This window comes from Tachysurus vachellii, chromosome 6, assembly GCF_030014155.1.
Source record: "Tachysurus vachellii isolate PV-2020 chromosome 6, HZAU_Pvac_v1, whole genome shotgun sequence".
Classification (NCBI taxonomy): Eukaryota; Metazoa; Chordata; class Actinopteri; order Siluriformes; family Bagridae; genus Tachysurus; species Tachysurus vachellii.
Window position 1 is genome coordinate 18,797,945 of NC_083465.1, and position 26,781 is coordinate 18,824,725.

Genomic DNA, 26,781 nt, shown 5'->3' on the forward strand with positions numbered 1-26,781 from the left:
ATGCCCGATGACACCTGAGATAGGCACAGGCTTCCCGTGACCCAAGGTAGTTCGGATAAGCGGTAGAAGATGAATGAATGAATGAAAGAATGAATAATAATAACAATAATAATAATACATAATATACAGTTTTTGACTTAAAAATCAGGGTCAGCTTACATTTTACATTTAAGAATCAATAACCTGTGAAATAATATTTGTTCCTATGATTATAATATAATTATATTGTGGAAATAATGCATTTGTAGATAGATAGATAGATAGATAGATAGATAGATAGATAGATAGATAGATAGATAGATATGTGATTACACAAGCAGGTGATATAAATTTGGGTGATGCCACACACTTCTCCTCCATGCTCACTCCAACTGATTCTGTGGTGGTTTCTCTGTGCAGTAACTGACTCACAGGCTACAGTACAAAAGCTCAACTGATCCGAGAACAGTTCTTTGGTATTAATGAGATAAGCCTGTTTGGCAGGGCCTTTAGGGACAGAAGCAGCCATGGGAGAATAACACAGCCACAATCACAACCACACATGCACTGTAGACATAGAAACATGCAACATGGAAAGAAATACAGTGTGAGATTTTAAAAGCGTGAGGATTAGCTTTGGTTCAGTGTGCTCCATAATTACCGTCACAAATCTGGCCAACTAATTGATTAGGCAACTGTAGATTATTGTTATGTACAATTTGCCATCCCAACTTTTGTTTCAGATTTTCTGAATTAAACATTCTGTGTATATTCATTTACCTTGTTAGTTTTTATTTGTGTAATGCTTTAAACACATAAAGAGATGACATAAAGAAATCTTGAGACAAACTGGATTCTTCTGGATGACACTGGATAGTGGGATTTCAAATTGGTGCTCTTGTACAAACTTAACATGCTATGAGCATATTATGAATAAAATCAATTGTTTGATAATCTCCTTCAAGAATCATCTCTAGTTGCACTTCATGGAAAATATTCATTGATGTTTCTATCAGGAACTGAAAATACCCCCAAAATTTTCAGACATTGTCATTTATCCAATCAGACCTCACACCTTCATTTGTTGAGGCAAAGCCATGTGACTCTTTGGATGTGACTTTCCTGATGTTTATCAGGAAATCTATTTGGTAAATATGTTTCCAACATAGTTTATTTCTGTCTTCTTATAGAATAAAAGATTATCAGCCTGAATTGAGCACATAAGCTTTTTTGGACAGTTTGGAGTTTGTTGTTTCTATTCAGCATGTGATATTCCAGAATTTGTATAAAAATACATAGATGGAAACACAGGCCAGTGTGACTGCTTTGGTGAGTCTATTGCTAATTAGATAGTTGAAGCACCATAACATTAATGCCATAAGATTAATATGCTACAGTCAATAATTGTACACTTTAAACTGCACCTACAAATTGGTGGCTGTAACTAATAAGTGGTCACTGACTGTAGATACACATCAGATGCTCTGCGTTCACATGCTCACACTGCTGCACTGTTTTAAACCAGCCGTTAGTGGTGCTAGAGAACAAATCAGTCTCTGCGTCCCTCCTCTTCCTCTCTGAAGAGTGCTTCAAAAATCTCAAAAAAAAAAAAAAAAAAAAAGATTCAGTCGAAGTCGGAATCCCTCAGCAGGACGAGATGAAGAGACCTGCAGCTGTTACAGCTCGATAACAGTTGGAGCTCAAGCTCAATCCCACACTGTGTTTGTGTGCATGAGCGTTAATTCACGCTGGAACGCATCTCTGTTTCTGGATGATTTTTTCCCCAAGCGAAGATAAGGAGAGCGTGTACGACACCGTATACTGAGAGGATTGGGTATGTTTTGTGTTTTCAACTTGTTTGATTAACTTTCCGACATCTTTGGGTTGTAATTTCAAACTGCTTATGTCACCAGAGCGCACGGTTATGTGTGGGCGCTGGATTTAAAACGTACAGTTTCTGTTCATGCATACTTCTGAATCATGGGTCTGTAATTTCCGGTGTTACAGAACTCAATATCTCGTGTTTTTGCTTATAAAAAGCGTAAAAACCCAAACAAGTAGAATCAGAACTAGGGGCACAAACGTTACCGGTTATACTTCACTGTGGACGCGTATTGGACAACTAAAATGACCCAATAATCTGCTTAGTAGTCTCTTAATGAAGGCCTAGTATTTTGCAGAATGTGCATTATTTAAGGATAGTGTTGACTTTAGGACATTGCCGGTGGTTATTACTGTATCACTCTTATCTTTTTGGTCAGCGGAAGTTGGTCTTCACTTTGGAAGCGTCTCGTTTACTGTAGCAGCTGCTACTTCTGCTTTGTTACATTGTTAGCTGTCTCATGTAAGTGTTCTTAAAGGGCTTTTTGGACTTCCCTTTTATTTGTTTTTCTTTTAACGACACTTCATTGAACATAATGGAAGTTTTAAACTATTGTTAAGTCATGTTTTGTTGACATTTTATTCCCCTTGTATTTCTCAGTCATGTTGGTTAAACGGTATTGATTTCCAAAATAAACTCATCAGGTGAGAGATTACAACCATACAGTTATTAAAAAGCTGAAAGTAATCAAATGTAAGGTTTTGTATACTTTTTTTATCCATGTGGTAACTAAAAGAAATATTTAAAGAAAAATCCCAGTTATTTGAAGTAATTGAAGGAATTATTGTAACATAGGGTTACAGTTACAAATATAAACACAAAAGAAACCTCTCGTCATGTGACAAATGCTAACATACACATAAACATGTTAATAGGAACCCAGGACAACCAGGATAATCATTCAAAGCAGAGCTGGATTTTCAGTTATTAATGAAAAAGCCCTATGATTATTTTTGTTTGTTTATATTAACAACTCTGTTCCAGGCAGATAGTGTTTAATGTTTGTGAAAAACACACTGTTGCATACAGTGATTACTCCCATTTGTTGTCAGGCTTCTGTTTAATGAGCTGTAAGTGGTTCAGCTCACTGAACACGCACTGATCGGAATGATGATTTTTTTTTTGTGTGTGTAAACATTAACAGATATAACAGAATAAATTTTGCTGTCCGATATTGGAAACACGTTTAGTAGTTGAAGTATGGTTTATGGCTTGCTTTTGCAAACACACATCCACATGGCTGTTTGTAACTACAGGAGGGTTTACGACCACTGAGAATGGACATGACCGTGTGTGCTGTGTGCTAAAGATGTTACCTTTTACAGTTGTGAAACGCATGTGTGTGCTTCAGTCTATAGCATTTTATTTCACACTTAGTGACGTCTCTCAGACAGCTGACAATCAAAGAGTCAGCCAAGGTTACACTTTAAAAATTTCAGACTGTATAGTATTAATTAAAATGATCTTATAGGTTATTTTGCTTGATTATTATCACCACAATTGTATCACCACCTTCAGTCAATTTAGAAGCAAATTTAGTTGTGTTTTAATACATTAATTGAATGTAAACTGAATCTTTAAAAAAAATCTCACACTGATTAGCAAATTGTTTTCAAATGAACAAATGGGATTTACTGAACCAGTCAATAAAATACTATTTAACTTTAGGCAATTAGCTAGCTTTATCTAAGCTCTGAGTTGATTATGGTATTAATTAGGGAAGTGTTAAAAATTATGATCATCATCTTTTTAAAGGATGCTTGTCCCTGGATATTTTCTGAGACACCATGAAAGAATGATTATTCAAGTTTTATGATGTTATAGTGCTATATTGGTATGTGACTTACCCCTAGTACATGGTCTGTTCTTTGTTATGGATGGGTCACAGCAGTTTGTTTATAGTTTTTGTTGTGTGTGTGTGTGTGTTGGTGTGAGAGCTACATGACCTTGGTTGATTTATTATTCCTCAGGTTGATGTTACAGTAGCTCAGAGACAGTATGGTGAAAGCAACAACAAAGGGAGTCTGCTCTCTCAACACACTCAGAGACATACACACAAACCTGATGCATGTGGAGGAGATTTTAAGGCCCAGCTGCTCCTCATCAGTGACCATCAGTGGTCCTCGAAGTGAACTGAGTGGCCAGGTGTCTCCCCAGTGATAAAACACACACAGTACACTCCAGAAAAATAACACACAGACCTGTAATAGTCAAAGACTTCATTGTGGTTCATGTTTTTTGTTATTTAAAAAAAACACCTTTGTCCTTTATATAAGAGCTGGTAGACCATATTTGCATTTAAACAAAACTTATCCAAATGATTTCTTATCACAGATGTAGTTGATCAGTGAAGACTTTATATGTTTCATATTTCAGTTTGCTTCTTTTGTGTAGTTAAAAAAAATAAAATAAAAGATTTGTTCAAACTGCATGTTTAAATCATCATGCATTAAACTGATTTGAGGTTTTTATTAATCTCATTAGACTTAATTGATTTCTGTGACCATTAACAAAAACATTACATTCTTGAACGCAATAGTCATCTAGGATTTTGGCATCTGAAAGGAGGTAGTAAACAAAATCTGAATTGAAGTGCTTTGTTTGTTTGAAAGGTTTATGTAGTATAGCTCTCTCACAGGTTCAGGGTCTTCAGTTTAATCCTGAGCTCAAGTTACTTTTGTGAGTCTGTGTGTATCTGTTTGTGTGTTTTTTCCTGGGCTTTTTGTTTTTTCCCACTGTCCAAAAATACATGAAGGAAGATGTCAAAGTAACTCTAGTTGTGTGTGTTTGCGCATGTCTGTGACCCTGAACACCTTTAAAATCATTACTGATGAATGAATGAATGAAGTAAACAAGTAAGTGCCAATACATACATGGCAGTACAAAAAAACAGCCTACAGAAAGCAAACATAAATTAGTTGATGGAGTAGAGATGGAGTAATTGGGGAAATTGTGTATAATTTATTTTTGACAAAATCGTGAACAAGTATGTGCGTGTATGTCTGTCTAAAGTCTCTCTGAAGGCAGTGTCATAATTGTTGTGTTTAGCTAAGGGATTGGTTTTAGGTCATTTCCCTTAAATGACTTTTCCTGCCTGTTTCTGTAAATCTACTTCCTTTTGTGTGATCTCCTCTATCAGCCCAATCATATGACCTCTCAAACATTCTGAGGAGGCAAAAACTGTCATAGGTAGTAATTCTACAGACTTGTTCAACTAATTGCGTAAGGAATCATTTGCAAAGATTTCATTTTAGATTTAGATTTTGTTTGTGTGTGTGTCAATATCAATAATGAACAGGAGCTGAGACTCTACAAGCTTCCATTATATTATTGAAACTCTTACAGGCATGGTGGTGTCATACATATGTGCAGATTCATGACAACCAACATCACACATGTTCCTCTTATGAAACATGGTCAGTCTGATCCAGTACCAATCCAGTTGCCCCCTACACCTTGACAGTGTTTTGTTTCCAAGAAAAATTAAACTAAGCAATGTTTAAGTTGTCATTTAGCTTTGATGGATCGGGATTATTGGACAGATCCATGTTTATTGAATTTTTTTTGCTTGCTTTTCTGTAGCTTTGAAATCTTTCTAATGATATCCTATGAATTGTATGTGTGTGTTTTCATGCAGTGCAGGCTGATGGATGGAGAGGGAGATCAGAGGGATCAGCATGAGGAGCGCTTAAGGGAGGTGTTTCAGAGTTTCGATGGGAGCGGTGCTGGTTCACTAAGCCCAGAGGAGCTAACAGAGCTCTGTCATGCTCTACAGCTGTCTGACCAAGCACTACACACGCTCCTACAAACACTATTCAAGACACAGGACCAAATAAACACACGAGTAAGAATCGATTATACATCAGATGCACTCTAGGATGTCTGTAAACTTGAAAAGCAGCATGTTTTTTGAATGGATGCCAATCAAAAGAGTTCCTTGCTGTGATCTGCTTTTGAATTAAATGTAATTTTACATCATTTTTAGAGCAAATCCATTGTGGTCTTTTTTTGTGCTGTTTTCTCTGCCCCTTATACAACATACATGTGTGCTAGATTGGACCAGTCTTTTGTTGTTAATGTGGGGGAAGAGCACTTGTTGAGGATCACTGATCCTTCATTCTGGCTTAACAATAGCGTGAACCTCAAAAGACACATGCACTTGCACAGCATCTACTACTTGCCTCGTACACCCCCTACCCTTTTATAAGAGTGCCATAATCCACAAAGGGAACCTCCATATGCAGAAGTGTGTTATTGTCTAGGGCAGCTGTTGCTACCCAAACCACTCAGGGTACACCCACAATTCCCTTAGTCACCAGGCAACCAGGATTTAATTAATAGGCGTGTTGAAGATTATTTGTCCGATTTTAGCTGGGATCTTTAATCTTTGCTCTTCATCACAGGGGAGCAGCTGCAGGGCAACTCAGTATTACACATTAGCTGCCATTAGCTTTAAAGGTCATTTTCAGAAGGTTGTATATGAGCCAAACTCTTAAAAACCTCTAAAGGCTACAGGTTTGCACCTGCTTTCTTTATTAAATTCTGTAAAGATGTTGAATACCGTCATTTGTTTTTCCATCTTGCAGGTTGAATTTGAACAGTTTAAGGACGCTTTGATTCTGGTGCTTTCCTCCAATGAAGATTCAATAGCTAATGAAAACCCTCCTCGGCCAGGTAACATCATCTTCTGTGTCTGTTTTGAAGTTAGATTATCATATTTAATTTTTTATTTTTATTTTTAATTTCTTTTAAACATTTTTTTTAACGCAAATGGTTTAAGCCTTCGGATAAGCGGTAGAAAATGAGTGAGTGGTTTAAGCCTGGCAATCTTGGTGAAGTGCCCTGTCTGTGTGGCAGTGTAGGCTGTTCTCATTAGCTTGATTGCCTGATGTTAATGAGATGGACATTAGCCAATGTCTAAGTGGGCTTTTGCTTCATGTCTCTATAGTAACACTTTACAGGGCCAAACAGTCAGTCAGCATAACGCTGTGATTGTGCTGAGCTCCACCTACTTAAAATGGCAAATTCTCTGTAAATATTTTACACTTCTTTGCTACTTAAAGTACAGATCACATAACATGGCTCCGTGTGAAACAGAACCTGTGGCCCTGAAACATCGTAGTAGTGGTATTAAAGCAATAATGCCACTAATATGGTCTTAATCCTAAACAGGTTAAGGTATTCTGACAGTGAATTACTAATAGTATTAATACATGAGTCAGCATAGCCTAGGACAATGAGGGCTGTTAACACTTTAGTGCCATCTCTGAAAAAACTGGACTTTCTTTTTTAATCCACCACAGAGTTGACCTTATTTCTGTCAAGCTTTTGCATATGCAGTGTTCAGTCCATTTGAATGAAACCCTTTATATAGGCAAGTGTGGGCGCAGAAATAGCCCTCAGGTGCAGATTAAAAACACAATCTGTAAGCTTCAGAGTGATGTTGTCTCAGTCTGGTTGAAGTGAAATGATCTCAAGCTCTACATGACTGCAGTGAGGAAACAATTAGACTCTGTATCATCACCACTTCAGGAGCTTACTCAAACGTGACGTGTTATTAGTCTTTGGACAGCATTTTGTTTGAATCTGAGAGCTGTAGAGCTATATATATAATTATTATGTAGGCATGTATTTAGAACGGACTCTCTTAATTTTGGTCATTTATAAATGGAAAAAGTGGACCTTTTTACACTGCTATATTTTTTTGACCAATGACAATGAGATTTTTAGCCTTACATATCCTGTGGTGTGTGTGTGTGTGTGTGTGTGTGTGTGTGTGTGTGTGTGTGTGTGTGTGTGTGGGCAAGCCAAAATTCTAATTAACTAAATACATAAAATCTGCAATCAGACTAAGGGGTGTGAAACCCTGCCACAATATTTTACTAGGAGACCAATTTTTGAAATGGTAAATGGTCTGCTTTTAGTTTGGTTTTAGTGCATTATGTGTAATAAGAATATTAAACTTTACATACAGTAATTAACCTTAGCCACAAGATGGCTGTAATGCTGAAGGTTATTCTATGAGTTGTGTGTCTAGAATAAGATGTTTCCTGTCTAGGTATTTGGAAACAAGGTTAAGATTCTTAAAGAGGATTACTCTATATCAGGAAGTCTTGAAATAGATGACGACACTGTCAAAGTAGAGAGCTTTCCTTCTTAAGTCTCTAGGTCCTGTCAGGTCTGGCTCTTTTATAACGATGCATTCACTGGAATCACTGATTAGCCTATGATTGTCTCTTTTCACTTTTTGACAGAGTAGAGACTCACTGAAAGTCTTTTATAGCACAAGGAAGTTCATGGGCTACAGTCAGTATTGTAAACCTAAAATCATCAGTGACCAGTGCAGATACAAGGTAGCTGTATATAAACTAAAAACATTGTGTATGCTTAGTCAGAAATGAATTGAGAACAATACTTGATAAATGAGGGAAAGACATGAAAATTAGGCTTCAGGCTTTTAGCATAAATTGCTATACACCACAGACCGTACTCAATGACCAACGTGTGCATCTGTCTGATTGTCACTGTCCAGTCTCCCCAGAGGTACAGCCTCGCTTTGTAAAGGGCACTAAGCGTTATGGTCGTCGGTCCACACCAGAGTTCACACGCTCCATTTCAGATCTTGCAAACACATCGTCGGTGGAAAGAGAGGAGGAGGATACCACAAGGACCAGCGATGGGACATTGCCTGTTAAGCGTGAGGTAACACACACTCACACACACACACACACACACACACACACACACACACACCCTTCCTCTGCCTGCTGGAACCAGAAGTCAGGAAAAAATATTCTGCACCTAGAAGACAGTTTTCAGCCTTCAAATAGTATGAAAGGAATGTTCAAAATGTACAGCACATAACCAAGAAAGAACATATTTGAATATAAGAGAAATTTTTGCCATGGAGATAGTAAATAGCAGTCAAAACAGGACCAGCATGAGTGACTCAAATGATAACTGGAGACATTCTCACATTGTCTTTTTCACCTTAAATAAACACATTCCTGTAGAGATTTTATTTTGAATTTATTAAATTTGGTGCTATATAATATAATCCTGCACCGACTACTGAGTAGTCCTGTGTAATTTTTGCCCTATTTCCCACACTAAGTGTGCTGTTAGCTAGGATGTTGGCTTCAGTATTTCAACTGAAAGATTCAACTCACTGAATCCATCAAATAGTGTTTGTGTGTGAGAGAAAGAGAGCGTGTGTGTAAGTGTGTGTATGTATAAATCCCCAGCTGTGTGCATTATCCCGGTGTCATAGTGACACTGTGAGAACAGAAGCCTGTTTAATCTGTAGTGAAAACGCAGACGCCTGTTGGCCTGCCTGTTAATAAGCATGTGTGACTGCACAGGGTTACATGTCTATGGGCATGTGGCTGCTGACAGTCAGTTTAGTGTGTATTGTGTAAAGTAGGGGTTCTCAAACATTTTGAGAAGCCACATTCAAAACTGTTGTAGGATATGAGAATAATTGTGAGATGTGATGTTTAGAAATTTTCAGATCCATATATTTTATTTCCCTCCTTGTAAGTAGTAATATTGTTTATTCTAAGGCTTCTTTATATTTCAGTGCTTATTTATTTTACAGTCTGATATTATCATTAAAGCAATGCATATATAGTGGTGTGTGTGTAGTGGCAGGCATACTTATTCTTTAGCAGGTGCAGGCTATAGTGAACACATGCTGATATGAAGCATGGCCTTGTTTTTTGATGATGGTTTTCAAACAATGCTCAGCTCTAACCCCAGCAGATGCAGAGGTTGTGTGCGTGTGTGCAGGCATAGGGCAGCAGGTCTGGCCCAAGGAACAATGTCACTACCCCCACTATGTTGAATACCGATACTCTGAGCCCCATCTGTTCTCTACACCCAGAAAAACTCACAATAGAAAGAGGGTATAATAACTCCCTTCCCCTGTTTACTAATTCACACACACACATTTGTGTTTGTGCGCATGCACACACACACACGCACACACACTCCCTCCCCATTTACTAGTGTCACTTGACAATATGAAAATGTGTTGATGGGAGTTTGACTGCCATGCATATGCCAGTGTCAGTGCGGTGATTTTGCTGATGCAAATACTTAAGAGCTGAGTTCTGTGTTAAATTTGTTAGTGGTGCCCCCTACAGTTCAACTAATTTTCACTTTTCTCTTGTTATAACTTCAGCTCTTTTTGTGTGTTTCAGCGCTGGAACGCTGACGTTAGCAATGCAGAGGAATATGAAGCAGAGGGTAAGTTTATCAAACTGTAAAGCTAAACAATAGTGTGTGTGACCTTATAATGTCCTCCTTCTGTTAAGTGATGTAAAGAACCTCAATACTGGTGATTTCTTCTCTGTAATTTGGATGTGTATACAGTATATGACAAAAAATGTAACCCTAAAGTATGCTGTGTTTATTTTAACAACCATAATTTGTGTGTTGTGGCAACCTTTTATTAGTCTATTAACCGTGTTCTTTTATTTAATGTTCTTGCTTTGCAAGAGGAACTAAAATAATCATATGCATTTTATATTATCCAGGATTACTTATGATCTTAATCCTTGAATAAGCCGGTTACAGTTGCAATAGATTCTATATTGGTAGTGTATAATTTCTATATACTATATAAAAATAATACTAATACGCTATAAAATCTAAAAACATCAACAACCTCAGCAAGTGAACAAACCTTTGCCTGAATGTTTTAACTGCTGTTGTAACTTCAGCCAGACAAAACTGAAAGGATAATGGGTAAACCTTTATAGAAAGTTTTTTTTGTTTCTGTTTCATTTAAATGATCTTGTAGCTGGATACAAACCGATTTCAGTATTAACTTAAAGCGGTCTTTCCCTAGATAGAAAACATTGTGTTAGCCTGTGAATTCTGTCTCCAAAACTGAGTAAGCTATAGTTAGATTTAGTTAGAACATTTATTTGCAATATAACAATATAGCCTTGATTTTTGTCATGTGAATTCCTTATACATTCCTAAAATGCTTTATAGGCAAAATGCACTTTTATGTAATCTGTTCCACTGGAGCAGATAAATATTTATCTAGATCTCTCATATGCAAATCTGTGGTTGAAACAAACATTACCTTACTTTATTTTTTAATGTTTTATTACATTTTTCTACTTCAACATCCATGCTTGTGCTTGTGTGTGTAGGTCAGCTGCACCTGTGGAACCCAGATGAGCCAGGTACTCCATGGGGTAGCATGGCACCCTCCAGTGACCTGGAGGAGAGACTGTACAATGCCTGCCACCAGTTCTCACTGCCCCTGCATGGCACAGCTACCCTACAACAACTACGCACACTCTGCCAGCACCTTGGCTTGGAGGTACACAGACACACACACAAAAGCATAAATGCATAAATATCTGTCTTTGTGCTCATGGAGCCATGTTTGTGTATGTGTGTTTTAGGTAGGAGAGGAAGTATTTCAGTCTGCACAAGAGAAGAATATGAGTGTGATGGAGTTTGTATCTTGCATCCAAACCAATAGCAAACCTCCTACTCCTTCTGCCTCAACCCCATACAGACAGCTAAAGAGACATCACTTTACACAGGTAACCCATCTGTTCACCACACACACACGCACACACGAGTCATATAGTCATATAATCCAATGACACAAAATCTTTCAGCCATTTGATGAGATGGGTCGCAGGATCTCATCTGCAATGAGCAGTACAATCGGACTGCGGCTGTTTTCTGAATTAGATGATGGAACAGGACACACTGCAGTGGAGCTACTTCTGGATACCTGGATAGAAGACGGTGTAGAGAACAGCTCTGAAATCCTGCAGGTTTGTGCAACACACATACACACACTTATATGTACACTAGGTCTAATGCACTCTATAAATATCTGCCTTCTGAAAAAAAAATCCCATGTATGTCTTTCATTTGCAAACACAAATCGAGTAAAAACATTCTTATTCTTAGTCTTTTGTGTGACTTATTTGAGAAAATGGATCTGAGTAAATGCATTTTATTACTTACTTGTGTATTTATGTCTTACTTAATTACAGCTGATACATATAGTTTATACTGACTGAATCTTAAATGGCAATATACGATATATGTATTGTACCATAACTGCTCACGACATGGGTTTTAATGTAAGAGATAGTAGACGTCTTTTCCTAAAGAGAATAGGACTAAAGATTCAGGATTTATTGTAACTGAATGTTAATATTCAGTGTAACTGTATGTTAATGTAAAAAAGAAAATTCTAAAATTAAGCATTGTTTGAATTGTGGGTTGTCTGTCATGTTTAAAATATAGCTTAGGTTCAGAAACTAGAAACTAATATATGGTTTGGTAAATAAATTGAATTTGAAATTTCCTACATATAATTTGTTTTCCTTATAGATAGGGAAAATTTAGCGTCTGTGTTTTATGTAATATAAAAACATTGTATATCACTACAATTGTGTAAGTTTATACACTTAGTCTCATTCATATTGGAATGCATTTGCATGCTAAGTAGATTCAGTAAATAATTTTGGTTTAAAGATTTAATAAAGTTTTTTGCATATTGAGACCATTTGGATCCTTTTGTCTAGCAATCTTCTACTTGGATTCAAATAAAACTTTGTGTGTGACTGAAAAGGCTCTAGATTTCAGCCTGGAGGGAAAAGTGAATCTGAGTGAACTGACTGCAGCTCTGGAGAACGAGCTTATGGTCACAAGGAACTCCATCCACCAAGCAGCACTGGCAAGCTTTAAGGCTGAGATTAGATACCTACTGTAAGTCTGCTCAGAACACACACTGGGTCTTTAACATCCATATATCTTTTCAATATTCCTGCATACATCTTTTTTTGTGCAAAAAAAAAAAACAAATGCTGCAACAAGTAAGCCATGTTTGTCTGGATTTGCGGAAAAAAAAAATTAGGGCTGAATCTATAATGCTAAATTGAGGAATTAATCCTGTATATTCTTGTGATTCCGTGTGTGTGTATGCCAGTGAGCGTGTAGATCTAGAGCTCAGGGAGAAAAAGAAGCTTCATTCTGATTTGGAAAAAGCAGAGAAGCTCAAGTCCCAGCTGGCCTCTGAGGTGGATGAGCATCACTCCGCCATCGAACGCAACAACAATCTTAACCTGCGGTAAAACTTGATCTCTAATATTTATCCATATGTGACCTTTCAACTTGAATCCCTCAATGCTCTGATTTAGTAACTTGTTTTTTGGTTTATACAGGAAGTTGGAGCAGGAGCATAAGGACCGTGTAGTGGCTCTGAAAACAGAGCTGAGCAAAGAGGTGGAGCTTGTACAGCAACAGGCCATTCAACAGAAAGAAGAACTGGAAGTGGAAATCAGTAGGGTCAGAGAAGATGAAACCTTCCTCAGAGAACACCTCACTCTGACTATTAAGGTAATTGAGTAACCATAATCTTTGTCTCTGTGATGTTTTTTCAAACCAAGTACAAAGTTTTGAAAACTAACCTGTGCTTGAGCATGCTGGACCAAGCTTTGGTACCTCTAACATTCAGAGCGTTAGAAAATGATTACAAATAATAAGCATTTGTTTTTATCATGGCAATCTCTCAGTAACCATGTCTAATGTCTCTTCCCACCCGCTTTATCTCTTGCATGGAGCTAGATGTAATCTTATATTACTGTGCTCCAAGTGTCTTGCGTGTCTATGCACTCTGGAATTTTTCCCGTGCCTTATTGACTCCATGGACAGTTGACCTGTCCTATGATATCTGTGAATTATATAATTTAGAGATTAAGTACTATCCATACGTCCTTACAGGTAAAATAGAATGTTTTTATTATTGTAATTTTAAATGATTTGTGTGACTTATCATGGAATGAATATAAACAAACTGAATGTTTAGGAAAATGGCCGATTGGAGGCAGAACTGCTGGACAGCACACAGCGGCTGATGGAACTAGAGGCCCAGCTGAACAAACTACAAAAGAACCTGGACAATGTTCTAAGGGAGAAGGTACTAGCCCAACTAAAAAACACATTCTTGTGCTTAATTGTCACCTTTTCTGACCACTATAGCTTTTAGTCATTTTGTATTTGGAAGTATCACTATATATACATTTTTTTTTTGTTTGTGTGTCTTTATAGTTTGGTGATTTGGACCTGAGCAATGCTGAGTTCTATCAGCAGGAGGAACGTCTCAGGCAACTGCGTAACAGCTATGAGGAGCAGTGTCAGGTTAGAAATTCAACTTTTTTTTTCTTCTATTTAATAGCTTTCTTTCAATTCCTTTATTGCATGTTAAAGCCTTTTTGTCTGTGCTGTTTAGGAACTGCAGGATCGTATAGATGAGCTGCAGGCACAGTTGGAGGAGTTTCGTGCATTAAGCCGAGCTCCGCAGTCCTCCCTCATGCCATCTCTGTCTGATGAGCTGGATAGCAAGAGTCCTGGCATGGAGTCGGACCAAGGTGATTCTTCTTTTCTCTCTCACTCACTGATGCATGCGAGATGCATGCATTTTGGTCAGTGTTAAGAAATGTCTATACCGTCACTAAATTTCCCTCAGTTATGAGAGTATCTTTTGGAATAAGTTTTCTTCACTCCAGTACAGTTATATGAAACAGTTCTGATGCTGTCTGGCAGTATTTGGAGGCTTCTTTTTTTTTTTATTAATTAGTCTTCTGTCTGTACATGTGCATATATCCCATGTTTGCAGGACTTATTGCTGTGGCAGAAATGCTGAAGTGTATGTGTGTGTGTGCTCGCCTAGGCCTAGGTTCTGAAGAAGGGCAACCGTTTAACGTGAGCCTGGAGGCAGAAATGATGCTGGAGCAATTGAAAGAGCAACACATCAGAGAGCTGGAAGACATCAGAGACCAGTTGGATTCCATGGTCAGCCTCACACGCAGGATGTTCTCACACATATCAAGTGCAGCATGCTCGAAGCATCTATGATGTCTTCTTATTGGCAGTCGTTGTTTCTCTGATTTTCCTCTTTTTATAGTTTTTAATATATGAAAACCTTGACTCATTTGCACCATCCCCTACCACTTTAGTAATTTTTTAAAATGAGTTTCCTAAAACGGTCTATATTTTTTACTTGTTAATGTTTTTAATATTGTAATAAGAACTTTTGGAAATATTGCTCCATGCTTGCTGAGTTGTCATAGTCCTTTCTCTCAATCATTCAGTGTATTTAGGTTGGATTTCTGGTGCCTTGTATTTACTAAGGACAGTTTGTACATATGGAGTGCTTTTTAACATAAGTTCATCCACAACAACAAAAAAGACTTGTTTAAACATGTTGGGACACTTTGCCTCAATAGGGTGCTTTCATGCTAATTATTTTAGTTTTACACCCCACATATTTGATTAAATCAAGTAAAAGAAATGAATCTTGGAGCAGATACAAATGGATTAAACACATATGCATTTTCTGTAGGTGAACAGCTATGAGCATAAGCTAGAAGAACAAAAATCCTCTTTTGAGAAGGAGAGGAGTCTTCTCTCCTTACAGCATCAGCAGGAGGTGGAGACTGTGAGGGAAGAATTGAACAAAGCACTGGAGACAGCTAGAAATTTGCAGGAGGAATTAGAGCAGCAGAGACGCAGCATGGAGGCTCAGCAGAGTGACGAGCGTGCTGAGCTACATGCTGTTTACCAACAGCAGGTTGATGCTCTCAGCCAAGAGGTGCAGGATGCCAGGATCCAGGCATTGAAGCTAGAGGAGCAGCTCAAGCTCCTGGAGGAGCAAGAGGAGAGCAGCACAAGGGACAAAGAAGAGCTGAGCAGGGCTCATGTAGAAAAGCTTACCCAAATGGAACTGCACTATACAGAGACACTCAAGACCAGCCTACAGAAGCAGAAGGGGGAAGCAGAGAAGATACTCGCAGATGAGTTGGAAAAAGAAAGTCAGCATCTTGAAAAAGTTCATGAGGAGATGCTAAGGGTTCAATTAGAAGAGGTGCAGCAGAGAGCCGAGCAGGAGCGAGTCAAATTAGAGAGGAGGCTCAGAGAAGAGTGGGAGTGTGACAAGCAGCAACTAGAGGAGAGCAATAGGATAAAACTTCAGGAGGAGTTAGAACATACGCAGAAGGAACAGGAGGAAAGCAGTAAAAGGCTCCGAGAGCAGTGGGAAAAGGAGCTCATGCTTTTACATGAGCAACATCATACTGAGCTGCAGAAGTGTTTACAGCAGGAAAGGGAGCGACTGCAGGCCCAAGAGGAAGACATGGAGCATAGAATTATGGAGTGGGAAAAAGAGCGAGTTCAGCTGCATGAGCAGCATGAGGAGGTGCTGCAGGCCAGGCTAGATGAGGAGAGAGCACATTTCCAGACACAGGGAAAGGAGCAAGAACAGAGGTGGCAGAAAATGCTGGAAGAACAACTGGTAAAAATGGAACAGGCACACCAGGAGGCCACTAAGGTGCTGAGTGTGAAACATGGTGAAGAGAGAGAGATGCTGAGCTGCATGTTGGAGAAACTACATGCAGACGTTGCAAAGGAGAGGTAAGACACAAACCATCATATTCTGATACATACATTCTTGCCTTTTAACTTGTATATGTCTGTAAAAATGGCATAGCTCGTCATTTTATCGTTCCTTTAACATTCTAGTAAACATTTTTTTCTTCCAGACAGTACCCTGCCTGTTTCATAACAAGTTCTGTGATGATTTCTGAAAGTTATAGCATTGATGTCAAACAACAAACATTTATATAAAATTGGCATTTCTAAATTACCTTAAATTCTTAGTATTTAGAAAAGATCATTGCACACAGCTTTTAGACAGTAATACTAAATATTATTTTGCTTTATTGTTCAGCAGAAAATGAATATAGCCTGGTCTTTTTTTTTTTTTTTTTTTTCTTTTTCTTTTTTCTCTTTTTATCTTCCCACAGAAAATAGCAGTTGTCTGATGCTAGAGATTACTCAGAACAGTTGATTGAATTTACCAATTTTTTTTATACAGATACCCTATTGAGGTTTAAAAGGAAGTATTGATGTAAAGTGTCGACCACAGATTACAGGCCTAAGCACACTGTCTGATAGATAAGCACTATTACATACAGTGTATTAAGTATGTGGGTATGTGTAAGTAGGAATTTTGAGTGTTTACCCTTGGCCATGCACAGGAATGAGTCAGAGATCCACTTTGCTCAGGGGATCCTACAAGTAGAGGCCAGTTTTTTTGGTGACCAGGAAACGGTGATGAAGCATATTCAGACAGATGTATGTAACCTCAAACATCACTACCAGAGGAAAGTAACAGCTCTTACCCATCACTTTGCGGCAGACAATGCACAATGGGAGGCAAAGCTAGAAAATAGCACCCAGGAGTCAGGGCAGCAAAGGAAAGTACTGCAGGAGGCTCTTCAGTTGGAAAAGGTGCCCATCGTTACAGAGCTCACACGAAAGCCAAAAAGGCTGGAACATAGCCATATATTAGTTATGGGTGCCATACCAGAGAGAGACCTGCAGCTTCAGAGCAAACTGGATAACATTGTTGGCAATAGAGTCAAACGGGCACTTAAAATTCGTCAGATGGAATCACATGCCAGAGAAGCTATTAAAGGTCAAACTATGAGTAATCAGATTATTAAGAATTTCTCTCTGCCTGATTGCCCCATTGTCATGGCAGAGCAGCCAGAAGGCTTTAGTGTTCTGAAAGAGAATTCACTAATAGCACAGCATGAGAAACTGGAAAGGCAATTGTTCCTGCAGGAGGAAGACCCAAGAGACTTTGAGAATCCAGACGATTCAAATACACAGATTTTAAAAATGTTCAGTGGTGAGAATCTCACATGTACAGGCGGTAATAAACCTAAAGGCACTGAAATGGTGAATGACCAGTTTACTGACACTGACACTTCTAGTAGTGATGAACAAGATGAACATTACACCTATGAGCCATTGTGTGTTGATTTTGCTAAAAAATCAGAGAGAATAATTAAGAATTCTGCAAGATTAGTTTTTGGCAGTTTGAGTGTCACCAGCACTGAAGAAATCACAGAAATTGGTGTAGATCATAAGGTTGTGGACAGTAGTGTTGACACTAAACCTTTTATTGAAGAAACCAAGTCTCTAGTTGGTGGAGAATTATGTAAGAATCCTGCTGAAACGAGCAATGAAGTGGTTGCTTTTGGAGTCATCAACATTGTGTCTGAGGCTATTGTGAAGCCAAAAGGTGCTAAGATATCAGCTCTAGATACAGTGAATAACACGGAACATTATGAAGGTACACAAAATATTGGACTGAGCAGTGCTATATTCTCCAAAGATACTGTTTCAATGGCAGGTGAAGAGATTCCACAGTGGAGCAGTGATGATTTTACTCCTATTGGAGTGTTGGTCAAAAATGGTACAGTTTGCATAGCAAAAAATGTTTCTGACAGAGCCAAAGGAATCAAAAACGGCAATATTACCAAAAATGAGACAAACCAGGTTGTGGTCAGAATTACTCAAGCTGAACTTTCATATCATGAGGGGCCAAAGCAAGAGGATTCTAAGACTGATGACATCTGTACTACCACTTCTCAACAACAGGTTCTAGCCATTGATCCCATGCAACAAAGGGACCAAGAAGAAAAAGAGCTTGGTAAATATGTGCATGCTATAGAACTTTTGGAGTTGCAGGCTTTTGCAGTGCAGTTCAAATACCAAAGTTGTCTCGTGGAGTTGCTTCAGGAGCAGTACAAAAGCACCGTGAAGCAAAACCTCTCTCTGAAGAACCATCTGGTTAACATGCAGCAGTGCAATAACAAGCTAGAGCTTATGCTAGATCTGAATAGAGGCAAACTCCTAACCAGTCAAAAGGTCTTGGAGGAGATTCATGACTTTAGGATGGACCTGATCGCTATGGCAGGCTATGCAATAGAATTGGAGATAAAAGTGTGGAAGTTTGTTGAGCTACAGGCACAATACGAAAAATGCGTCTTCGAAAATGTGCAGCTGGCTAAGCAGAAAATGAAACTTGAGAGAACAGTGCAACACCTGGAAAGCAGGATTTACAATATCCAAGAGTTCCAGGAGCAACAATTAAGCCTGCTGAAGCACATTAATATGTATAAAGAGAATGCAAGACTTAGCATGGTGGCTGATGATTTTGAACACCAAGATAGGGTGCTTTTGACACTGCAGGAAGAGGCTGAATCTATACCTGTAGACTCCTCAGATGATTCCTTTCAGGACCTTAGCTTTAAGATGGAGTTGATGGTCTCCACGGTGTGTGAGCAGAAAGACTGTTCCTTGGAGTTTGACCAACAAAACCCTTGTCTGCAATCTGCGGTTACTCAGCTACAGGAGAAGTCCCTAAGAATCAACAAGAAGATACAGGAACATAGGTACCATAAAATGTCCATCTCTAGTTGGCTGACTAGGAGAGATATCTTACCTTTCTTGGCAAAACCAGCTGGCCTGTTGCTCCCTACCCCTGCTAGCTGCTCTATCTTAGTAGTTCTAACTCCTTTGTGTCCTGATTCAACTATGCAAGTAGTTTCTTGACTGACCCCACTTGAATTGACTGCTTGGCAGGAGACCCAACCAGTAGATCTATGGGATGAACCTGTAAAGCTTCAAAAGCCCTGTACTTTTTGTATTTTCTAATGATTCCTAATGTCTTAATCTAAATGCTTTAGAAATCATTCCTGTAGTTAAGTAAATTTTGTGCAATGTTAAGAACGATGCAAACTTTTGTTAGGAATGAAGCTGTACGTCTGGCTGAGGAAAACCATCTTTTGAGACAGAGTATCTCAGAACTGAGAGAAGAGGACCTGAAAGAAAAGCAACAGGAACTGCTGTAAGGATCAAGTTTGCTCTATATACAGTAAAATTGTTTGCTTAAAGACCTGTTGGCTAACATTATTACCAACTGTCTACATGTAGCCTTAAAGTGGAGCACTTGCGGAAGGAGAAAAACACTGTTCAGAAGATGGCTGATGGTTTGAAGAGGCAGGTGAGCACACAGAAATAGAGAATGCTGAGAGATTGTATTTCATAAATTGTTTATCGTTGTCTGTCTTAATCCGTTATGACCAATTGCTATAATGTCCTGTATGCAGTAACAAGTGAAATACTGCTCTGTCCAGATTTCTGAGCTGCGTCGTCGTGGCAAGCAACTAGAGAGGGAGAACAATGCTTTGTCACAGCAGAATGCAAAACATGCACTTAGTGTTGACACACTTCAACATACTCTTGAAGAAGTGATGCTCCATCACGGAAATGGTTCCTCCAATGAAAGGAGTGAGGTGAGCTCTAGCGCACTAAAAATGATATTACATCAGCTGGCAAGAGAGTAAATTCTTATGGCCATTATTATGAAATAGATTCAATGATCATCTTAATTTAAGGTCCCACTAAATGGTGACCCCTTAAATAAACATATTTTATTTGCTTGTTATGAAAACTGCCAAATCATGAACTATTCACAGTAAATAAATTTGGTTCCAGTACTAAAGTGCTGTAGGCCTAGAACAAAATCTGCTCATATCAGGGACTAGGGGTGGCATCATTTTATTGATATGACAACTTAAGCGAAAATATTTTGAGGTTTTTAAAAATGCTTTCTAACAGTGGAATGTTTTATATCTTCTTATACATTTTACATAATGTCTTTAAGTGAAAGAATAAAATATTGTAACCAGTATGAATACATGAATTTACCCATTAAGCTTTCCTTATGTTTGTCTTCTTTCAATATCGACATTATACAGATAGAAGAAGGAGATTTTGCAGCATCTAATAGCAGAACCAAAAAGCTAGAAGAGGAGAAGAAGCTTCTACGAGCAGAACTGAATCGCTGTGTGGAAAAGGTACATTACTTTTTAGATGTTTTTCAAATGGGCATTGGTCATAGAAACAAATCTATGATCTGTATTTTTGTGTAGATGGCTCAGCTTCGTTCAGCTGAAACTCAGCTAGCTCAACTCTTGCAAGAAAGACAGATGGCAGACAAACGTAACCAAGCATTACGTACACAAATGATCAAGGCACAGGAGATGGTAAGAGCACAAATATGCACAGGTCAGCTTTTTTTTTTTCTCTACAGAGAATTAAAATATATGCTGAGAATTCCCCATTTTTTGTTTCTCTTTTAGGTCCAAGCACTGAATTTTACATCGCAAGGGCTTACTCAGCAGAACACTCGCCTGAAATCAGACCTGCGTGTTACGCAACAAGAGCGAGACACTCTCAAACAGGAAGTGATCTCGCTGCATAAACAGCTGCTGAATTCCAATGAAAAGGTAGGGAATGAGTCCATGTAATCTGCTTTGACCTCATTGAGGTCAATATTTAGGTCAATAATATTTAAATATTCTGATAGACTGTAATATCCTTTTAATTATAATGTCTCGATGTACATATTTCACTATACACTGTACTACGCAAGTGTTGTTCATGAAGCCTCATAACTCGTGTGAGCCCAACACTGTGTTGATATGTTTAAGGAGCAAAGGCTAGCCTGTCTGGTCTGATCTCACTGAAAAAGTTCATACTGGCTATGATACTAAGTTTGCTTAGTATCCAGTTTGCTGTGTAGCTTGTAGAGGTCTTGTACTGTGACCTGTCAAGTCATGGACTCCACAAGGGTGAACTTGACTGATCTCTGTTTGTTTGTTTATTTATTTATTTAGTTATTTATTTGTATTTTCTCATCAGTGCCGTCTGGCTGAGATGTCTGTATCTAGTGTCCCAGGGAGCTCACACCAGGGGAAGCGTGTGTGGCCGGAATTGTCTAGGCTGATGGAGGCAGAGTTGAATTTGCTGCGTGAAGAAAATCAAAGGCTACAACGAGAGCTCAGTGATGCAAGACTAGAGCTCAACTCTGCACGTGAGAAGGTCTGAGCTCATACATACCTTTGGGTCACTCTAATGCAATAACATCTTGTAATGTGAGCTTTGTTATTCATATTTCTCAGGCTCGTCAGTTGGAGGCGCTGGTGTTGAGTGTGAAACAGCAGAAGCTGCACAACCAGGCAAGCTTGTCCAAGACTGCAGAACAGGAGAGATCAGCTCTTAAACGAGAGATAGAGGCTCTGCAAACACAGCTACACAATAAGGTAATGTACTGTACAGTACATGTGTATAGGCAGAACAATGCTTAAATTGCAGATACAGTTCAAGAGCTTCTGTTAATGTTCACATCAGACCACAGAATGCAGACCTGTGGCATGGTTGAGGGTGCTGGATAGGCTGGTTTGAGTATTTTAGAAATATTTACACTCAGTAGTCTCTAGAGTTTACCTGGAGTGGTGCAGAAATTAAAAAAACATTAAGTGAGCAACAGTTCTGTGCGTGGAACTGGCTTATTTATGAGCAATATCGGAGTAGATTGACCAGCCTGTTTTGAGCTGACAAGATCGTTACAGTACCGCAAATCAGTCTTTACAACCATGTTAACTAGTAAACAATAGAACACAACACATCAATATGGATAGGCAACAACAGCAGACAACCTTATCAGGTTCCACTCCTGTCAAACAATAACAAGACTCTGAGGCTATCATGATCACAGACTTGCCAAAACTGGACTCTTTTTAGACTGGATTAAGATTTTTGTCGTGGTGTGTTCTAGGCAAGGAAAAAAAAAACAATTTAGCCACAACTACTCCTGTTTTCTCAGACCACCACAGATATGTAACGGATGTGTGTGATCATATCATTGACACTGACATGGACCTTTTCTGCTCCCTGTTTGTTGTGTAGCTGTGTGACAGTAATGAAGAGCAGAGAGAACTTGAGACTCTTCATGAGGAGAATGATAGACTTAGGAACAAACAGACAATACTGGAGGCCCAACTGATGGAGGTCTATACACACACATTCCTTAAGTGTTCATGCATATGCATAGACCAGTGTTTTCCCAAGCTGCTCCCAAACATTGAAGCTCACAAAGGTCTGTTCTGTCTCTACAGGCTGAGATTATAGCCATATTACCACCATCGCCACTGCGGTTGTCAGCTGAGCGACAGCCCCGAGAAGAGGACATGAACCCAGACATCAATGTAAGCGTGTGTATATGTACTCTATACATGCACATTTCTGCACTGGGCTGCTTTACTGATTCTCATGATGTGAGTCACTCCTGCTCTGCTCTCCTGCACTCTTATTGTAGTGTGTTCACATCAGAGCACATGCGTTTTTCTATATGGCACCTGCTGGTGATGGTTCCTGCTTGGTTCCTCTATCAAGTCTGTGTCTTCCAGATAATTTAGCTATGCATACCTATATAGAATATGGTTTGGTGTTCGACATGGTGGAGAATGATAATGGAATGTCTGATCAATATCTTGTTTTAAAGGGGTCAAAGAGCCTTCAAATGTTTTTACATTTTTTAAATGTAGTGCATCCAGGTAGCTATAAATGATGGAAAAACTAATGCATGAAACTTATCTTTTCTTTTCCTATGAATTGTGTGATTTCAAAAATGTATCCTGAAAGCTTAATCATGATATTGTCGCTTATGTGTATGTACAGTGAGGCTTTATACCAGTTGTAATGATCAAAATAGTGGTCAGGTTAATTAGTCAGGATCACATTTTTATTTCTAATTGGCTTTAAAGACAGTCTTGTAGATTATATAAACCATTGCAAATACTTGTGTTTATGTAGATGTCATGCATCTGACATTGCTCTGTAAGTTGGAAATGATAAGGCATTAGAATCAGAAGCATATTAATACAAACCTTGTGGCCAGATCCAGTATCAACACCTTCGGAACTTCAAAGTACCTATTTTTCATCTGACCAGTGGTGCACATCTACAAACTGTGTGGTAGCTGTTTACACTCCCACATGAAAGAACCTGGAATGAGCATCACTGATATCGCTTGCTGGTGTAAAAGCAGGGATATTAATTTGGGATGAGGCGTCTCAGGACAAGATAGCAGTTGTTTGCGAGTGTGTACCGGTGTTCGTGAATATAGTACTGTGTTCTTTCTGCAGGTGATCCCCGAGCAGCAGTCTCATCACTTCGACAGCCACCGGAGGAGTGGTGGCTTTTGAATCACCTCTAAACTTCATAACATGTTGTCCAATCACTGAACTCTTCCTGTCCTATCTTACATCGAAAAGTGTTTTATTTAATTTGTATGTATGCCAGTGTTGTGTTTTTTGTCCTTCCCGCAGGGCTTTGCTTGAATGTCTGAGAGGTCTTGGCAGGAATTGTGTAATGGCCGAATCTGCCACTGAGTGGCAGTCATGTGTGACACTATGATGTAGTACACTGTAATAGATGACTAGATTGTAGGCTGAAAAAGTCAATGCTGTATTTTAAAGCAAAAGCGGATTGTTTCATTGCTCTTTGAATGTGTGGAATGTCTATCATGTCACCCAGTTGTGTGTATTTTATACCATTTACACTCACAATGTGAACTTTTTTTATTTATTTCTCTGAGGATGTTTTGCATGTTGAATGATTTTACACTTATGGTTTTTTTTTACTGCAAAACTGAAGACTTGTGTACTGTATTTGTTTATTGATGCTGTTTTTTTTTCATGTTGTGGGTTCAGTTTGATACACTACCTGTGTGTATGTCTTTGTGTAAGAGCTGAATATAGTACTAGCAGCCTGTCTGAATGAAGTGTCTGATCAGTGGTTGTTTTAGTGTCTCACTTGCTGTACTGTGTAGAAGTTTTAGTCTTTTTTTTTTTTTTTTTTTAATATCATTTGAAAGAATGGATTTAGTGGGTAGAATCTATTAAGTTAAATGTTTAAGTTATTACATTTAAATAATTTTATTTTTTATATTTGATTTATTTATTTGTTAGTTTTATTATTTATGTTTTATTATTTATTTTTGTGGTGGTGTTTTTTTGTTTTTTTTGTTTTTTCTCCCTCTACACCTAAAAGTATTAATAATTTTGTGACGCTGAGACCAAATAAAGAATCAGGGTAAATTTGTAATCGTGTTTATTTAAATTATTCGTCACTTCCTGCGAACAACATGATATGACTAATATTTTATTATAAATAGAATATAATAGATTATTCTGCCAACTGAAAATCTAATATTTCTGTTGTTTGCCTACAGAAAGAGAAGGAAGTGGCACTGTTAAAGATGGAGGAGAGGATGAAGGAGGTGGAGCACTCACTCCGAAAAGTCAAACTGTTGTTGCAGGAGAAGGTTTCCCAGCTGAGGGAACAGGTACATAGCAGAAGATGCACACAAACTCACTTGAACAGAATAGATGATTCTTCTTTTTTTCCTTTTCTTTTTTTCTTATAAATATGTGGTATTTTACTTTTCCTCTGCAGATGAATAAGAACAGTAAAGCAGATGTGTTGATCAAGGATCTTTATGTAGAGAATGCTCACCTTTTGAAGGCTCTGGGAGTCAGTGAGCAAAGGCATAAGGTGGCAGAAAAGAAGAATTACCTCCTGGAGGAGAAAATCTCCAGCCTCAATAAGATTGTTCGTGAGCTCAGTCCATCGCCGATAATGCCTGTGCCATATCATGTGACCCGCTCCTGATGACCCATGTCATGGTTTTTAATATACGTTTCTGTTATTTATTTTTGTTATTGAAAAGACATGAGAAGAGGTCATGTTTTTTTTTTTTGTTTGTTTGTTTTTTTGTTTTGTTTTTTTTTATAATGAAGCCATCATTCTTGCTTGACAAATAAAACAAAAAGCACACAGAAGAAAGAAACTCTGCTGAGGAAAAAAAAATACCTGAATATGTTAAATTTGCTCTTTCCAGCAGCACATTTATTTGTGTTTTTTTAAAGATGCAGATTGTGATTTATAGAGCAGTTGCCATGGAAACAATTACCCCACACGTTCTGTTGAATCCGTGTCTCTTGTGAGTTGGCTTTGAGAAAAAACATTCAGAGCTGAGCAACTCCATTCTGGTTGGGGATGGAGCATGTTTTTGGGTAAGAAAACTGCTTAAAAAATAGAATCTCAGCAGTAATTTTGTGTATCAGTTTTTCAAAGGTATTTTCTTTTTTTCTTTTTTTTATTTTAGGAAAATAAATCAAGGTTTTGAGGGAAATTACAAAGTTTCTATGTAAATTCTATAACAATTTATTTATTTTTACATCAGTCAAGTACTATTCCAGTTACCTATTTGCACTTCATTAGCCTTATTATATTCCTACAAATTGAAGACTTTCTTTTTTGTGAAATTTAAACCATGTCTTTCCCTGTTTTACAGTATTGGTTTGTTAAAAATGAAATCTCTGACTGTTCTATAAATACTGGACCTAAAGAGATGTGGTGTCTCCTAGTACAGTCACAACTCCCTAAAACATACTAAGGGCAAAGTGCACTTTCTCTATGAGCAAAATATATTGTGAATCTGTTGGGGTTTTTTTCTGTCCATTAGCAGTATTTGGTTCAATTTTCTATAATAGATTGATTTCAATTAAAGCCTGCCTCTTGGGTATTGGCATGGCACTTCTGCCTGTTATGTATTTTCTTTCCTGTATGAATTGTACATGCTGTGCAGGTGTTCACTGAAGTATTACATTTTTTTATTTTAATTAACATTGGAAATAGACAAGGACCACTTCAAATGTCCTAACCAGCATTTTTGTAAACCTAAATAAAGGCAGCAAGTTTGGCCTCCTACTGTAAGTCTGGTGGTGAATGTAAGCCTGTAATAAAACAATATGCTGCTGAAACAGGAAGTATTTGTATTACAGTTTCTGAAGTGTTGCATAACCAAAGAGATTTTCCAACTGTCACTGGCTTAGTTAACAGTATCCAGACTGTCCAGACTCTACCTGGCAAGAGCTGCTGTTATTCAGGAGAGTAACTGACAATGTGCTGGGTTATTGTGAATCAGATGAAGCAATAAATTCGTTGACAGAATAAGGTATCTGAGTGATCATTTTCTCTGTGAGCATGAAGATTTCCTGTTGCATCTAGGCCTGCTTCTCGGGCACAAATAACCCACTGCTATAGTAATAAACGTTGTTCATAAAGAGGAAGAGTTGTGGGATTTTCTTGACCTCCTGACCAATCACATACAT

The 26,781-nt window shown here is 38.2% G+C and overlaps 1 protein-coding gene across 3 annotated transcripts; it reads left to right on the forward strand.

Annotated features, from left to right (window-relative positions):
* The first annotated feature begins 1,593 nt into the window (after window positions 1–1,593).
* nin (ninein (GSK3B interacting protein)) lies at window positions 1,594–26,623 on the forward strand. Of its 3 annotated transcripts, none has more exons than XM_060872725.1 (28): window positions 1,594–1,813; window positions 5,499–5,705; window positions 6,448–6,535; window positions 8,394–8,563; window positions 10,063–10,108; window positions 11,026–11,198; window positions 11,284–11,427; window positions 11,506–11,667; window positions 12,477–12,613; window positions 12,834–12,974; window positions 13,069–13,243; window positions 13,713–13,823; window positions 13,955–14,044; window positions 14,136–14,274; window positions 14,577–14,698; window positions 15,249–16,315; window positions 19,506–19,604; window positions 19,691–19,760; window positions 19,894–20,052; window positions 20,518–20,616; window positions 20,692–20,805; window positions 20,902–21,048; window positions 21,464–21,643; window positions 21,724–21,864; window positions 22,511–22,612; window positions 22,720–22,809; window positions 24,837–24,950; window positions 25,061–26,623. In XM_060872725.1, the coding sequence occupies exons 2-28, from the start codon at window positions 5,508–5,510 to the stop codon at window positions 25,274–25,276; spliced, it is 4,494 nt and encodes a 1,497-aa protein (XP_060728708.1). In that variant the 5' UTR covers window positions 1,594–1,813; window positions 5,499–5,507; the 3' UTR covers window positions 25,277–26,623. The 3 variants fall into 3 exon arrangements, with proteins under 3 accessions (XP_060728708.1, XP_060728709.1, XP_060728710.1); XM_060872726.1 differs by having other exon boundaries at window positions 5,504–5,705; XM_060872727.1 differs by lacking the exons at window positions 24,837–24,950; window positions 25,061–26,623 and adding an exon at window positions 23,749–24,619.
* The last annotated feature ends 158 nt before the right edge of the window (window positions 26,624–26,781 follow it).